Below are 17,637 nucleotides of genomic sequence, written 5' to 3'. Positions count from 1 at the left end.
AGCAATGTGTACCGAAGCGTCCTCTGTACCTTTCACGGACTGATAGCTCATTCTTTCGTACTAAATACTACTCCACTGTCTGGAGGTCCTGCAGTTTATCCATTCACCTACTGAGGAATATCTGGATTTCTTTGATTTTTTTGGTGCTTATGAATGAGCTGTAATAACCTTTTGTGTGGGTGTTAAGTTTTCAACTCATTTGGATCAATACCAAGGAGTGTGATTCCTGGATCATATAGTAGGACTACGTTTGGCTTTGTAAGAAATTGCCCAGCTGTCTTCCAAAGTGGCTGCACCATTTTGCATTCCCACCAGCAATGAATGACTTCCTGTGGCTCCATAGCCTCAGCAGTTTGGATTTTGTGTTTTGGATTTTAGCCATTCTAATAGTTGTGTAGAGGTAGTTTGTTGTTTCAACTTGCAATTCCCTAATGACATGCGATTTGGGGCATCTTTTCTTTTTTCTTAAAAATTTCAGATTAAAATGAGGGTACAAATATTTAGGTTACATTGTTTTCATTTCTAAGGTAAAGTTCAAGTTGTAGTTGAGCCCTTCACCCGGGGGTGGGCTGAACCCCCTCACATTGTGCACTTTAGGTGAGATCCCACCAATCAGCTTCCTTCCCCCTCCGTCACTTCTCCCCTCCTCCTTGCTAGACTGACTATACTTGTATTTTGTGTGTGTGTGTGTGGGAGCTAGCTATGTGATGCTGGACAAGTCTCTTATCCAAGCCTCCATTTCTTATCAATAAGATGGAACTTGAAAATTTAATACCCACCTCACAAGGACCCAACATGTACTGGGTAGTCAATAAACATTAGTTCTGTCCTTTAGTTCATTGGGAAGCCAAACTCTCTGCTGCAATTGTGCACAAGTTCTTTTTTACAGATAGGTAGTATGAGTTTGTAAACTTTTTTTTTTTGAGACAGAGACTTACTTTGTCACCCTGAGTAGAATACCATGGCATCCTAGCTCACAGCAAACTCAATCTCTTGGGCTTGAGCAATCTTTTTGCCTCAGCTTCCCTAATAGCTGGGACTATGGGTGCCTGACACAATGCCCAGCTGGTTTTCTATTTTTAGTAAGAGTCTCTTATTTTTAGACGGAGTCTCAATCTTGCTCAGGCAGGTCTCAAACTCCTGAGCTCAAGTGATCCACCTGCCTCAGCCTCCCAGAATGCTAGGATTACAAGTGTGAGCCACTACATCCAGCTGAGTTTAATAATCCTTAATAATCACTGTCAACCCTTCAACTTAGAAAATAATGTATCAAGATATTAAAATTAAAGTTTTTTCTCTCTCTCCATTTTAGGAAAAACAAGGTTAAAAACTTAAAGTCTTGATGGAGACATCAATGTCCAATAGATGTGAAGCCAGATCACCTTATACAGACTACAAATTTTAAAGAACTGATTCTGAGAAGACTGGACCCTTGAGCAGTTTGAGCACATAAAAAGGGTCCTGAACATGGAGAGATAGGGAAGCCATCTGTGGAGCAATTTCTTTGTAAAGTGCCCTTGTGCTGAGTCCTCACACTCTACCAGGCAGGATGGAGGACAGAGGACTGTTGCCTCCTCCACTCAAGGTACTTCAGGAGGGGGCTCCCACAGTTTGCTGGGCTGAGTGTACAGACTCTGAGTAAGGAAGGGATGGCCACGTGCTTCCCAAGGCCAGGTTTAAGCTGTCCGGGGTTCTATCAGCAGGGCCATCTAGGAGATGCTGAGATATACCAGCAAGAAGCTGGAGGTGAGAGACAGTCTCCTGGGGCTGAGGAATCACTCTCTACCCAGAGAGGGGACATGAAGGAGAGAAGTCTTTGGAAACAAACTTCAGAAGAACCCACAAAAGGGCTTATGAAGGAATCAGCTTTGAACATGTGCCATGCCCAGGGCAACCAAAGTCAGAACAGGACCCTGATAGGTCCGGGTCATGAGACCATTCCTATCCCTTCCCCACAACTTTCAGCTCTTGCTCCATCCCTGGCCAGTCATCTTGGGCAGGAAGGGAGAAAGAGGAGGTGGATGAGGGAGAGAGAGAGAAGAAATAGCCAGCTCTCCCTGCCTCACTACAGGCTGCCTGTCATCCTGTGCTGGAAAAGGGACAAGATTGGAACATTAACTAAAGTTTAGCATTTTGATACTGGTTTTTTTGTTTGTTTGTTTTGTTTTTGAGACAGAGCCTCAAGCTATCCCCCTGGGTAGAGTGCTATGGCATCACAGCTCACAGCAACCTCCAACTCCTGGGCTCAAGCGAGTCTCCTGCCTCCACCTCCCAAGTAGCTGGGACCACAGGTGCCCACCACAACGCCTGGCTATTTTTTGGTTGCAGCCATCATTGTTGTTTGGCGGGCCCAGGCTGGATTCGAACCCGCCACCCTTAGGTGTATGTGGCTGGCGCCTTAGCCACTTGAGCCACAGGCACTGAGCCTTGATACTGTCAAACTGGGCCTTCTACATAATAAATTGATACCTAGAATGGCAGAGAGAGAGAGCAGAAAAGTTCCAGACCTGCTAGAACTTTCATCTGAGGTAAGGCCAGACAATCTTCATTGGGTAAATTTCCAAGGCTTACTTAATGTATAAAGTTGTACTGTAATTTATTGTAAGTTATGCACTCAAAACAGCCAACACATTATGTGGGTCCCTCTAGCTCCACTGGGTCTGTGGGTTACATGACATAAGTGGCAAAGCAGCTTCCAAGGCACTGACAAGTGGGTTAGAGCACTACCCCTTAGTGGGGTATGCATGCTGTTTCCAAAATATAACGAGGTCTACTAGGCCCTGTGCCTCCTTCTTAATAGTTGAGTGTAATGTGCAATAACTTTTTCTTTGTTCTGAAAGGGTTGCTTCAGAATGCCCCAGACCCCTGGAGCATGTCTAGTGAGAAACATCATCAGAGAGGCAGGCCTTGAGTCCTCGTGAGGTTTCTGTCCCATCATCTCATGCTCAGGCATTATCATTTGTGATTTGCTATTGTAACTGTGGTTGGGACAGTTTCACTTGCTTCTAACAGCTTTTCCTGTGAAAATCATCTTACTTTACACCTTACTCTGCTGGGCAGGGAACCAGAGTGAGGGCTCTGCATCTCCTAATCATATTGTCCCATTTATGTAATTTAGGGGTGGGAAAAGCACTGCAGGGATGGTGTGTGGGGCTACTGGACCCACTGGGAGGCAGACTTGGGCCAGAGTGCCTTTTATCTCCGGCCCAGTAAACCAACATAGTGTTTCCGTCACCCTGGTATCAGAGTCATCTCACAACTCTAGTGTTAATGGGTCTATCAGGATGCAACAGTTCTCAAAAGATCTGAGAATTCTCCTTTCCACCATGTCCAGCTATTGGCAGGGAAGTGTTTATTGAGTATATAAACATTGGTGACAAAGGGTCTCTCCTCAAGGGACCCAGCTTCCCTTTGCATCAGTGGGCTTTGGGTCTATGAACTGACTCAGACATGGAAGTGGGTGAGGACCTTGCTGCCCACAGCACTGATTGTGCCCTTCTTGTCTCTGCTGTTCTGGAATTCCATAATACCCATTGGCACTAGAGTGCCAGTTCTGTGGCAGCCCTGGCCTGCAGAGGTGGCCAGTGCAGAGCATTGCCAAGCACCAGTCATTGTCACTGCTTTATCGAAAACTGCCCCACCCTCCCAAGGAACATGGCTGGATGGTGGGTCCTGAACCTCCCGAGGAACATCCCCTGATGGTGGGTCTCGTATAGCAAATCCATTTGAACATGACCTCAGCCCTAGGCCTTCTGACCCCTTCTCTGCCAAGGCAATTCCAATACCTCCACCTCATTTACTATAGGTTAATAAAATCATGTGTAAGCTTCAAGGAGCAACACTGGTAGTGTATTAAGATACATCCATTCCAGGAGTCAATGCCGTGATATTGCACTTGAAGTCACAGGTGAGAGCTCTCACCAAAACAAACAAACAAACAAACAAAATTCTCTCCCCTTCTGACTTTGGTCCAACACCTTTAAGATGTATCCATTCCCATGTCTCCCCCTGATTCCTGCTAATACATGGCAGCCAGGTCCGCTGCTTCTTCAATAAACAAGCGATTTCCTTCTGGAGCAGGAACTGTGTTCCTCCTCCTTGGGCTGTGCAGAGATGTGACCCTGTTTATCTGCCTGGAGGTAATGAATGTGCAGAGCAGGGTCTTAATAAACATCATGCCGTGAGGCACCTGCTTCAATTGTCATCTTGGTAGAGTCTCCAAGCAAGGGGAGGCTGACTTTCTTTAGCAAGGGGGAGTGGGCTGCTCCTGCCTAACTGGAGTGTTCAGAGGATTGGGGAGGCTCAAGATTTCTCATTTACCCCAATGTCCCATTTCATGGCTCTGAGTCCTACGTTTATCTTTTAGGGCTCTGGCTTTGATATAGAAATTTTAGTGGGTGTGTGTTCTCCTTAATGGGTCTTTCACCCTTACGACTGGATTCTGGGCCTGACTCTCAGCACTGTACACCTGGGGATCATGGGAGACTTCGTCTCCTTAAACACTGCCAGAGGAGCATTCTGGTTTTCACAGCACATTTTGAGTTTGTAGTTAGCTGAACTAAGTTTTTCGTTTTCTTCTTCCAAGGCTTCCAAAACAGTTAACAAAAGGCAACCAATAACTCAAGCTTTATAATTTATCCCCGTGCCGTTCAGGTGTCACAAATACCACTCCACTTTCCACCTGTACCACATTCGATCCACACAGTGGACATTAGGAGGAACTGTGATGCTATGTGTGCCAGGCATTGTGCCCACCCCACTGATTATCACTGTCATTAGACTGCAGCTGACCTAGCTCTAAAGACCCCATTCTGAGGATCTGCCTTCTAGCCTTTGTTCCTCCATGTGCAGAGCCTCAGACAATGCTGATGCTCAGATGGTTTGTTTGGGAAGTGATACCAGAGAGCAGGAGGAACAGGAGGCTAGAGCAGGTAAGCAGAGAAAACCAGCATAGGATGCATTACTGAGTTGGGCTATCTCCACAGACACCTCTGCAGGTCTTATTTAATCTCTCAAGACTATTTGAGGGACCCTAGGAAGCAAATCTCTGAGCTGTCCAAGGATAAAAGGAAAAAGCATTTACTCACTGTCTCTGCCTCCTCCCTCTCAACTCATCAAGGGAGGTCCTACAGGCACTAACCACCTCCCCCAATTTCCAAGTTTTATATATATATATATATATATATATATATATATATATGCCAAGAAGGTGGCCATGGATGTCCAAAAGACAAGACGTAGAAGGTACAGGATGTGCACCTGTGTAAATCTGCTCACCTGTTCAGACCTGGTCATGCGATAGAACTGGAGTCAGAGGATTATAAACGGAGTACAACAGATGTCCAGTGAAGATCACCCAGACAAGTGCTGCCTTCTATAACGGCTGAGGCTGAGCTTACATGTAATTATTTAGCAAACTGTCCAAAGCATTATTGAGTCACCTCTAGGAATTGCCCACAGGGACAGTTTAGGAGCCAGATAAGAAAATCAGTCTCTCATAATATTTAATTTTTAAGCCAAAGCAGTATGTCCGGCTTAATTAACCACAAGTTAGCCATTTCCAAGAATGAAAAGATGCCAGTGTGATGAACAAATGCATTTTAAAATTTCAGAACTATATAAAAGTTCTGTATAAGTACAAAAAAGTATAAAAGAGTAAGACCAGCATCAACTTAACCACTTTAATGTGTGCATCTGCATGGATCTGTGAGTAAATGTATCTATTATACATGTGTCCCTGTTGTGCATGTAAGTGTGTCTGTCTGTATCCATACTGTATTATCTACCCCTGAGTTTGTGTGTGTATATTGTGTTTTGACCATCTGCAATGTGCCAAGCACTGTTCCAGGCACAAGGGGTGCTCCATGCCGGGACTTCATCCTTACTGCACTTACATCAGGAAAAGTCTATCTTGTCTAGTAGTGAGAAGGATCATAGTTAAGAACCTGCAACTCTTAATTTATTGTTGTGGTAGGCAGAATAATGCATCCCCCTCCCCAAGGATGTCCACATTTTAATCCCTAGAATCTTGTGAATATGTTCTGTCACATGGCAAAGGAGAATTAAGGTTGCAGAAGGAATTAATCGGCTGACCTTAACATAAAGAGATGACCTTGGATTATCCAAGGGGGCCCAGTGCTATCAGAAGGGTCCTTAAAAGATGGAAGAGGGAAGGAGAGAGTTAGTATCAGAGTAATGGGATGGAAGGAAGACATCACTGGCCATCTCTGGCTTTGAAGGTGGAGGGTACCATGAGCCAAGGAATGTGGGCAGCGTCTAGAACAGTGATTTTCAACTGGTGGGCCCTGAGAGAATATTAGGTGTGCTTTGAAAATTTTTAAAGATCATTAATCAAATTATTTTTGAAAGAAGTTCAAAGTACAATAAGTATATTCTTTTTTTACTCTTTTTTTTCTGTCAACATAATTTAAGTGTGCCGTGGAAATTTAACTATAGGTTCAAGTATGCCATGAAATAAAAAAGGTTGAAAAGCACTGCTGTAGAAGTTGGAAAAGTTGGTATTTTCATGACATAGAATGTTATTCAATAGGTAAAAAAGAATGAACCAGAGCTACAGGTATCAATGTGGATAGATCTCAAAAACATATAGCTAACATACTCAGCCCTACCAATACCTTGATTTCAGCTTGAGAACTATTTTGGTCTCTTGACCTCTAGAACTGTAAGACAGCACAATTTGCATAAAGTCATTAAATCCATGGTAATCTGTTGCAGTAGCAACAGAAAATGAACATATCCATGAAAACTGGGGTCACGTCTTTTTTTTGAGACACAGTCTCAAGCTGTTGCCCTGGGTAGAGTGCTGTCGCATCACAGCTCACATCAACCTCAAATTCTTGGGCTCAAGAGATTCTCTTGCCTCAGCCTCCCAAGTAGCTAGGACTACAGGTGCCCCGCCACAACACCTGGCTTTTGTTGTTGTTGTTGTTGTTATTGTTGTTCCAGTTATCGTTGTTTAGCAGGCCCATGCTGGATTTGAACTGGCCAGCTCCAGTGTATATGGCTGGCCCTGGCCACTGAGGTACAGGTGCCAAGCCTGGGGTCATGTCTTTAAGAGGCTCTCTCTTTGCTCTGCTTCTAGTCCAGGGCTCCACTTGCAGAGGCAGATGAGTTGCTTTTCACATTGGGATTGGGTTGAACTGTCTACACAATCCAAATTAACCTTGAACCTGACCGTCTTGTAGAGATCAGTGGCCAGGATCTGCTGCTGTAGAGCAGATCCACACTTCCCAAGGTGCCCTTGCCCCAGGGCACCCTCCCCCAGGGACAGCACAGCTAAATTCCTCACACCTTTGAATTGTTTCTCTCTCCCTCTAGGCATGTTAAATTTTCATAAATGCAAAGAGCATACTCTGCGACTGCACTGTAATTTCAGAGTTGTTTTTATTTCCTGAGTCTGCTAAGGAAAGAATGGAAAAAACCCAAAACCTTCTATTTGTATTGTGGTCTGTTCTCTTTTACTATGAAATTCTTCAAGCATACAGAGGAGTGTGGAGAACATAACCCACATCTGTGCACACATCACCCACCTAACATCATTCTCCATTTGATGAAGATTTTGCAGTTTTTGGCCGGGGCTGGGTTTGAACCTGTCACCTCTGACATATGGGGCTGGCACCCTATTCCTTGAGCCACAGGCATCGCCCATTTGATGGAGATTTTAAAAAGCAAATGAGATGTTCCATTTACAGTTGAAGTCCAGTGTTCCACTCACCCTTTTACCCTTTGGGTGCCATCCCTGCCCCCTCCTCTGCCAAGAGCACTCCTCATCACTGATTTAGATATATAAACATCTATAAAGCATTCCCGCACATGCTTTTACACTCCTGTTACTCAGACCTGTGTGTACCCCTAAACAGTAAAGTATCAATTTGCATGTTTAGAAACATGACATAAATGGTATCTCTCTGTACTTTGCTCCCTACCCTCCAGCTCAACATATATTTTTGAGATTTATCCACACTGATGCATGTAGCTTTTTGGTTCATTCTTTTTTACCTGCTGAATAACATTCGATATCATGAAAACAACAAAATTTGTTTAGCTGTTCTTATTTCTGTAGATATGTTGTTTGTTTCTAATTTTTCTTTAATAAAAAGCATCAATGAACATTCTTTCTGTTTTTGTTTTTTTTTTTTTTGAAACAGAGTCTTACTCTGTTGCTCCAGGCTACAGTGCTGTGACGTCAGCCTCGCTCACAGCCACCTCAGACTCCCGGGCTCAAGCTATCCTCCTGCCTCAGCCTCTGAGTAGCTAGGACTATAGATGCCTCCCACAAACCCTGGCTCTTTTTTCTATTTTTGGTAGAAACAGAGTCTTGCTCTTGCTCAGGCTGGTCTTGAACTCTTGAGTTCAAAGAGTTCAAGGAATCCTCCCTTCTTGGCCTCCCAAAGACAATGAACATTCTCGTACATATCCCTGTGCCCTGATGCCATAATTCCTCCAACTATATACTTAGGAGGGAAAATGCTAGGTCAGACAACATATTTAGCTTTAGCATTACTGGATAACCAAATTGCTTTACACACAGGAGTCATTCCAATTTCCCAGTGGCAGCACGTGGAAGTTTCCTTTTAGTTTCTGCTTGTCTGGTTGCCAAAGGGTCCCATCCGTCTCAGATGATGTTGCATACATCAACACAGCTGATTTTCACAGGACCCCTGGGCAGAGGTGACACAGGTCTTACTTATGACCACCTGGAAGGAGGGTGCAGTGAGACCCAGGGAGGGATGGTGCGCCCAGCACAGATGGTTGTGGCTCATCAGGAGCTGAATGAACCCAGGACCCTCAGGTTCCAGAAGTTCATCACACCATGGGAACCTGTGCATGGTCAGAACACAAACTTTGCAGAATATCTTTTGTAGAATAAAAGATATTTAGGCTCGGTGCCTGTGGCTCAAGTGGCTACGGCACCAGCCACATAGACCTAAGGTGGCAGGTTCGAATCCAGCCCGGGCCCACCAAACAACAGTGACGGTTGCAACCAAAAAATAGTTGGGCATTGTGGCGGGCGCCTGTAGTCCCAGCTACTTGGGAGGCTGAGGTAGGAGACTCGCTTGAGCCCAGGAGTTGGAGGTTGTTGTGAGCTGTGATGCCACGGCACTCTACCCAGGGGGACAGCTTGAGGCTCTGTCTCAAAGAAAAAAAAAAAGAATAAAAGATATTTAAATAATTTGTACTACATGGTATATGTCAACAACTATCCACGCTAACAGAGGGCAAGATAATTACCATTCTTATAGAGGTTTATATTTTACAATATACTTACAACATATCCATTCCTTGTTTGATCCTGACAATAATTCCATGAAAAAAAGAAAAGACTTGGATTATTACTACTCCCCCTTCACAGATAAGAACAATGAGATTAATAGTCAATAGAAGGTTAAATCTTAAACCTGTCTGCTTTTAAAATATGTCTTCCGTACATTTTTGGAGATATGGGTCTGAGAGCTGGGAATTTTTAGTATGTGCCATGAGCATAGGTGAGTCTGTGCCTGTACCAGTTCTCCTGCCAAGTGAGATCACACCACAAATACCTCTCTGGTGGCGAGGCTCAGCCCCAGGGTTTATAACACTTGGAGTCAAACTGAGATAACATCTGGGCTCTGCCACCTGGAAGGTTTGGCACCTTGCGCAAGTCACTTCCCCTATGTGCCTCAGTTTTCTCATCTGTAACACCGGGGTGGTGTACTTACCTCTGAGACCTCTGAGCAAGGCTGTACAGAGCAGCTAACACATGTGCAGTGGCAGGTACACAGAAAAAGACTCCAACACCAGCTCTAATGAAGAAGACTGTAACTGTGACTTCCAGTTATCCACAGGAGGGGGCGGCGGTCCTGGTGAGGAAGAAAACAACAGGGACAGGCTCAGCAGAGTACAAGTCACCAATCTGGTAGCTTCTGAAGACAGTCCATCTGCACAAGCAAAGGTGGGCGCCACCCTGGAGACACTGACTCATGGCACCCAAGCATGGGACCAGCACTGCCACAGCCAAGATCAGGCAGTAGATCCTGCAAAAACATCTATTGGGTCACCAGAAAGGCCCTTGTAAGTACACATCTTCATTTTTGTCATGGCTTGAAAAATGTCCGAGGATTACAGCTTGAGGGCTTGCCGTGGACTGCCATGGCTGAGGGTGAGTTGACCAGGCTGTGCTTCCAAGGCAGGGCTCAGAGGTGGCCACACCAAGCATGTTGGGTGGAGGGAACCTGAGATGTGTGAAGGACCCAAAGATGTGTTAATGATCTATTCTCAATTTCAGTCCATGTGGGAAAGCCTTGTCCATAATTGAAGAAGCAGTCCAAGGTCACTGCTGTTCCTGTCACGAGGCCTCATCATCTCCCTCATCTCCCATGACAGGGAGAAAGAGCATATGAGTAGAAGGTAGGGGGGTTGAAGTCGGCTCCCAGTGCTGCATGGATTTAGCTGGGTTAACTTTGACCTTTGTAACCTCGGTATACAAGGGAGTGGAAAATTCCCATCCCACCTTCCACAGAGCACTGTAGTATCAAAGGAAGCACCATGCACGAGAACATGAACAGCAAGCACCAGGTAATTGCCACCACTGTATCCCTGGCACTGAGCTGTTCCCACTGTAGGCACAGAGGTTCGGCTGTGTGGGGGCTGGGGGTGCGGAGAGCCATCTTCAGTCTCTCCCCTAGGTCAGGTGCACATTTTCCAAGGTAGCTGTTTCCCTTTGTAATCCTGGGACAGCCTAGAACTCCATCCAGCCTTCCCAGAAACAAGATCTCTGACGGCAGTATCATAAGCTTCCTATTCTATCAAGGTAAGACGTGCAACCACTGGGATGATCATGCAGTCATTTGCGGACAGGAGAGGCTGGGCCTTTGGAGGCAGAGTTCAAACACCAGCTCTGTCCCTTACTAGCTGGGTGACCTTGGATAAGTCATTCACCCTCTCTGAGCTTCAGCTAAGTCATTGGTCACATAGGCGGAATAATCCCTATTTTGTGCTGTTGTGAGACATGACAGTGAAACTCTCTGTGCTTGTCACACGGTAAGTCTTCCACAAATAGTGGCTACAAGTTTAATCTTCTCGGTCCTCTAACCCCCTATCTGTGAAACAGGACAAGTCTCTGCCAAGGCTGTTGCAGAGAAGAATGCAGCAGCACAGAAAGCAGGCATCAAGATGACTGATGATCACTACTGTAGGCAATGGTCTGCTTTGTCCCCTAGTGAACGCTCAGGGCCTTGTAGAGTGCCTGGCACACGCACGGGAGGCTCTCTGGAAACATTTGTGGGATGAGTGAATACACCAAGTGTTCTCAGAATAGTGACTGCAGATGGCCTGACCTTCTCTGAGCCTCAGCCTTCTCACCTGTAAAATGGGAGGGCTGGCTGCATTACAGGGCTCCTGACACTCCCTGAGACTGAGCAGGCTTTGAGCCCCACTCTGGAGGCACACACCACACGAGGCAGCCGCGTAAGTAAGAGCAATGTTTACTGAGCGATACAGGACTGAGTACTATGAAGGGTTTACAAGGATGGAAACGCCCCCACCCCCGCCCCGGCCACCCCAACACCCGGAGACTACAGTACTTCGGAGTTACACACAACGGCCATAACTGGTGGATATCTGTTCTTAACAAACAAACCATAGCATATTTATACTGTATCACATCGAGTGATTATAGAAATCCATATATATATTGCTTGTATAAAATCTTTTTTTTTGGTAAAAAATATTAAAAAAAAAAAAAGAAAGAAAGTATAAAAAACATGTGCAGTTGAAAGCCCTGCGAGGACACCAGTCTGTAAACATTCAGTGAGTATGTGCTTTGGAAGGGCGCCCGCGCCTCAGTGCCCACAGCAGACTCCAGCAGGGCCGGCCAGGGTGCGCCCAGCTGCCGCCTCCCGGGCCGTGGGGACCGAGGTGGGTGGGGTGTTGGGGCCCCAGCACGCCCCTCTCCAGCATCGTGGCATCAGGGTCAGGGCCGACAGATTGCAGTTTCATTTTGAGTTCCATCCTCAGCCGCATTTTGGTTGCAACTCATGGCTTTTCCTGGCTGCTGGGAGGTCCCTCAGGTGGGTGTCCTGGTGGAGAGGCTGGAGAAGTGCCCAAGGCTGCCTGGCTGGGCGTCTCTCTGGCCCAGGCACCTCTGTCCTGCCTCCTTCAAGCTGGGCCCCAGGCAGGACAGCCCTACCCGCAGGTCAACTTTGGTCTCAGCACTTGGTCCCTCTGGGTTTCTTCAGCCCCGTCTTCCCCTTGCGCGGCTGATCTGAGTTTCACAAAAAAGCCCAGCTGACACTGGTGGGGCCGAACCTCATTGTACAGTTTTTCATGCACTGAGGACAGGCCCTCTGGGACCCCCCTCCCTCTTCTTCATCTCTTCTCCTCTTCCTCCTCCTCCGCTTCCTCCTCCCAGCCCACGGTCACTTCTTCTCGAGCTGCTCCAGCAGCGGGTTGCCTTCCGACTCGGGGGTCTTGACGCTGTCAGTCCGGACAATGCAGGTGGGGCGGTGCCGGTTCAGCATCAGGATAAGCTGCTGCCGCTCCTGCTTCAGCTCCTCGATCTGGGTCTTCAGCTCAGCGTTCATGAGCTCCAGCCGCTCAGATTCCTGCACACAAACACAGAAACACACTGTAAGCCTCCTCCATGGGCCAGCTCTGGGCAGAGGCTCTGCCTGTGGGTGGGTACAGGGCACTCTGGCTGGCATTTGCCTGTTTTCTGCCCGCCAGGTTCCCACTGAAGGAAGCACAAACCTTGCTACAGAGCCCCAAGGCTGACTGATTTTCTGCAGGCAGTGCCCACCACACCTGTGACACTGGCCTGTGTCGTAGTACAGTGAGTCCAGGTTACGCTTTGCATCTCTCCTCCTCCCCAAAGCCTCAGTCACTCAAGTTTACCAAATACTCCCCTGCTTCAGGGCCTTAGCACAAGAAATAAAGAGTTGGGGAAAATGGAGGCCAAGAGACTCCCGAGCAGCTGCATGGAGGGTCCATGAGGGTCCACGGTGGTCCACTGATGGTAGTGAAATGGCAGAAGGCTTTGATGTATGACAAACCCATATTTGGGATATTTTGGTCTGGGAGATCAACGAGCCTGGTGTGATCATATCATTCCTCCTAAAACATGGGTTTCCTGGCTAATTTGTCTATAATTACAGTAGATCCTCCATAGTTGGCCACCTCCCTACATTGGCCAGTTCCTTAAGTTGACCTAATTTTCATAGACTGGACATGGACCCCATGTATGAATCAGTACAGTAGGCCCAGTTCCTTATGTTGACCAGTTTGTTATAGTCCCTTGGGCTTGGGTGGTCAACTGATAGAGGTCTACTGTATTTAACCAATGTCTTCCTTATCTCCATAATCTGGATGCTTTGTTCCCAGAGGCAATCAACAGTTATCCTGCTGGGTCCAAAATGAGGTTTCAAATAGACCTCGAGTGAGATATCCAGTGAACTTCCAGCTCAACTGAAGATGCTCCTGGGAAAAGGAAGAATGTTGATAATTTGTTTGGGGTTATATGTTCATAGCATGGGTGGGTGATGGGCATATCAGTTCAAGGGTTGGGGGTGAAAGAGTAAAATAGACAAGTATCAGAATGAATTTTCTTGGACTATATTAACTTACAACCAACTTGAGAGCTGACATTTATTCAGGGGCAAGCAAAGTTTTAGGTCAGTGGTTCTCGACTAGGAGTGATTTGGCTCCCAGGAGACATTTGACAATGTCTAGAGACATTTTTGGTTGTCATGTTCAGGGGTATCTAGCAGGTCAAGGCCAGGGGTGTGCTAAAAGCCCAGCAAGGCCCAGGGCATCCCTTGCAACAAGAACTACCTGGTCCAAAATGCTGACAGCACAGAGATCGAGTCATCTGTCTTAGTCAGACAGCGAGCAGCAGTTGTAGTGGCGTGTGTCATGCCTAGGCAGCCTGCGAGCCCACAGGCCTGCCCACTCTCCTGGCAGGGCTTAGGTGGAACAGATTCTCCTGGGGTCTTCAGAGTGCTCAGTGGGGGCCACCCCCCCCAAATGGTGCTATTTTCCTCACCAGCCACTCTGATCAGATCCTTCCATGTGCTCACCCCAAAGGCGGCAGTATAGGCGCCCAGGGAACTCGGAACTGCTGAGATCTGCAGGCCTCGTGACCAGACACTGAGAGAAAACAGCCTCACAAAAGGAAAAAAACGCTCAGGGGGGAAAATATTAAAAAACAGCTATGGTGGTTTCTAGTCCAGCAGGCTGAGACGTGACTGGAAACATGGCCTGGTCCTCTCCTCTCAGAATTCTGAAAGAAGTCCATCTCAGATGACCAGGAGAGAGGTACCTATCTCCCCCAGGAAACCATGGAAGTCCAGGATCCCTCCGTCTGGGGCACTTATGTTCCAATTTTAGCCACCTGCTGTCTAGCTCTGACTCACTGGCGACCTTGGGAACCTCTCACAAACCCCTGACTATACAGGTCCCCCAGCCCAAACTAAAAAGCTCCATCTTCAATCCTCCTGGGCCTCTGACCCTATGAGTCTCAGAGCCACCCACCCACCCATGTGTATCTCCTAAGGACTTGCCACTACAAGGAATGTCCTGGCGACCCAAAGGCCATGAGCCCCCAGCCTGGCTCTTGTGAAGCTTCTGCCCTAAGGGGAAGAAGAAACCCATCAGGCCAGCTGGAGCTTCCTTATGACCAACAGCCACCCACAGTTCAGAAGACTTTCGAGAGGGCTAAACAATACGGTTTGACCTTGGGCTTGAGAGGCAGATTGTCTCTGGTTGGGGAGAGGAGAGTACAGAGGGACTTTCAGTTGGGGAGCCCTGAGTGAACAGACACAGCCATGGGGAAGGCTTAGGATGTGTTTAGAGGTTAAAAATATTCACTGTGGCCACAGCTCACTTTAGGACATGGCTGGGTATGAAGCCATGATGGTGAGTTTGGGGCCAGCCTGCAGCTCTGGAAACCATGTCAGTTTAGAAACACAGACTAGAGCCAGTTGAACTTCTCTTAGCCTTAGTTATCTTGTCTATAAAAAGGCAAGGATTGTGGGGATTAAATGAGCCCAGATGGAAAAGCACTTTATAAACCAAAGAGTTAGAGAGGCTTAAGGAATTTTTACTTAAATGTATGAGCAAGAGAATAGTATGAAGAAGAGAAAGAAAGTGTTTCAAAGTAAAATCCGCAGGTCTCGGGTAGTGCCTGGACTTGGAGAAGAAAGGGGACAGGGCAGAGAGCTATGAACCTGAGGAAGGGTCTGAGGAACAGAGCCTGGGAGGAAGCTGTTCTGGAAAGCAGTGGAAGGACAAAGAAAGAGTTTGGTTTGGGGCACAGTGAGTGAAGTTAAAACTAGGCATTGCAGAGGGAAGCGTCACACAGGTGGAATTCAATAGTACCACCCACAGATCCACCTGCTCAAAACTATCCCATGTCAAACCAGCTCTACGTGTGTTTGTCTGTATCACGTGAAAAGACCAAGGAGGTGTGGGCCCAATCGCTTCACACGTGCAATTTCACAGGAATGGCATTACGTTCTGTAGGTTGTAAAATGTTGCAGCACTACGTATATCATGGGATATCCTGAATTCTGGCTGCCAGAATATAAATAACTGCTTTTTAGTTTTATTCCCTTCTGTATTCAAAGAGCTTTCGGTTGGTGCTACATAGTTATTTATGGTATAAGTTCAAGTTCTGTAGAATCTTTTTTAACCCTGATTGTAGACGTGGTTTGTGGGTTTATGCTAGCAATGACTTGATTTGTTTTCCTAATTAATGAAAACTGGGCTAGGATCTTCCACATGTTAATTATGCAGCAAATGACTCTGTCTGCATTTTTGTTTATTGTTTTGCCTTCTGGTAGATATTTATCACTCTAGAGAAAATGAAACCATTTGTTGTTTTAAAATAAAATTAGTGCAAGTTGAGGTTCTGCCTCCTAGGCTGCAGTCTGCAAAGGCAGTAAAAAAAAAAAAAATAGCAGGTGAGACAGAGGCTGGGCGTCCTGGCTTGTCATTCTGGCTATGTGACCTTGGCAAAAATGACTTTGCCTCTCTCGGGCTCAATTTCCTTCCATAAAATTGATTGGCCCATGGGACCTTGAGCATTAAGACTATCTGATATATAAAAAGAACAAAAAAAAAGTTACTCTAAAGCACATAAAATAGAATTCCACCTAGTTTTTGTATGAGTTGGGAATAGCGTGATGTGGCCTTCTGAGCCCCAAAAGCCTGTCTGAATTAAAATCCTGACTCTGCTACTTACTAGCTTTGCCTCTGCAAGCAAGTTTCCCAATTTTTCTGAGTCCTGACAACCTCAATAATTTGCTGGGCTGTAGAGAGAGCCCAGGGTTGTGTCCTAAGTCAGCTGCTACATTGTCTTGAGCAAATCTGTAATTCCTTAGGATCCTTGTCAGTGGAATGGGGCTGCCTGCCCTCTTCCCAGAGTTACTGTGACTGTTAAGGACAGGGTGGTGATGGAAAGTGTGGGGCTCTGTGAGAGTGTGAGATGGTATTATTGCTACCAGTACCCAGAGAACCTGTGTTAGGCACAGCAGCAGAAGGGAGAGGCCTTGTGCCACTGCTCCTGACTGCAGGGAGAGGAGGTACTGTGGTAGCCCTGGGTCCTGCAGGGTGTGGATCTGACCTGTGCCCAGGGCTGCCTCTGCCTGGGGTTCAAGGCTTTGGCTGGTCTAGATCAGTGAACTCTGAGGTGTAGTGAGAATCTTCCAGGGGTGGCTCTTGGTATCCAGGGATACCTGGCCCAATAATTGGGCCAGGATAACAGGCACAGACTGGGGTGTCCTGGGCAACCCAGCACATAGGAAGGATCTAGGCCCTGTCTGCCTCTCTACCTCTACTTAGTACTCTGAACTCCAGCTACCTGATGTTCTCTTCAGAGCCTAAGCACTATATATACATATATATACATATACACACATACACACACATATATAAAAAATATGTATACAATATATACAATAGTATATATATATAAAACAGTTAACAGTATATATATATAAAAAACAGTCCTCCCTCAGAATCCATGGGGCACTGGGTCCAAGACTCTCTGGGGATACCAAAACCTAAGGATGTTCAAATTCCTTATATAAAATGACATAGAATTTGTACATAACCTATGCATATCCTTACACATTAAATCATCCCTAGATTACTTATAATACCTAATATAAATGCTATATAAATAGTTGTTAGGCTACATTGTTTAGGGAATAATGACAAGGAAAAAAAGGGTGTACATGTTCAATACAGATGCTTCTTCTTCCCCAAATATTTTTTTTTTTGAGACAGAGCCTCAAGCTGTCCCCCTGGGTAGAGTGCCGTGGCATTACAGCTCACACCACCCTCCAACTCCTGGGCTCAAGCGAGTCTCTTGCCTCCGCCTCCCAAGTAGCTGGGACCACAGGCGCCCGCCACAACGCCCGGCTATTTTTTGGTTGCAGCCGTCATTGTTGTTTGGCGGGTCCAGGCTGGGGATTCAAACCCGCCACCTTAGGTGTACATGGCTGGCGCCTTAGCTGGTTGAGCTATAGGAGCCGAGCCCCCCCAAATATTTTTGATCTTCAGTTGAATCACAGATATGGAACCTGCAGATAATGGAAGGCTGACTGAATTGTATGTATCAATATCCCAATTGTGCGGGAC

At 46.5% G+C, this 17,637-nt stretch overlaps 1 protein-coding gene across 1 annotated transcript in view; it reads right to left on the bottom strand.

The window, feature by feature from the left end:
* Positions 1–11,466: 11,466 nt before the first annotated feature.
* The window catches only part of JDP2 (Jun dimerization protein 2), a 32,163-nt gene continuing 25,992 nt past the window's right edge, over positions 11,467–17,637 (bottom strand). The window contains exon 3 of the mRNA XM_023511580.1: positions 11,467–12,602. Coding sequence (XP_023367348.1) covers positions 12,417–12,602 — 186 coding nt within the window. The 3' untranslated portion in view covers positions 11,467–12,416. The remainder of the gene's footprint in view (positions 12,603–17,637) is intronic.

The sequence above is a fragment of the Otolemur garnettii genome, unplaced genomic scaffold (assembly GCF_000181295.1).
Source record: "Otolemur garnettii isolate 467f Iridium unplaced genomic scaffold, OtoGar3 scaffold00020, whole genome shotgun sequence".
NCBI classification, from domain to species: domain Eukaryota; kingdom Metazoa; phylum Chordata; class Mammalia; order Primates; family Galagidae; genus Otolemur; species Otolemur garnettii.
The sequence above is the reverse complement of the archived record's forward strand: the minus strand, read 5'-3'. Positions and strand labels throughout refer to the sequence as shown.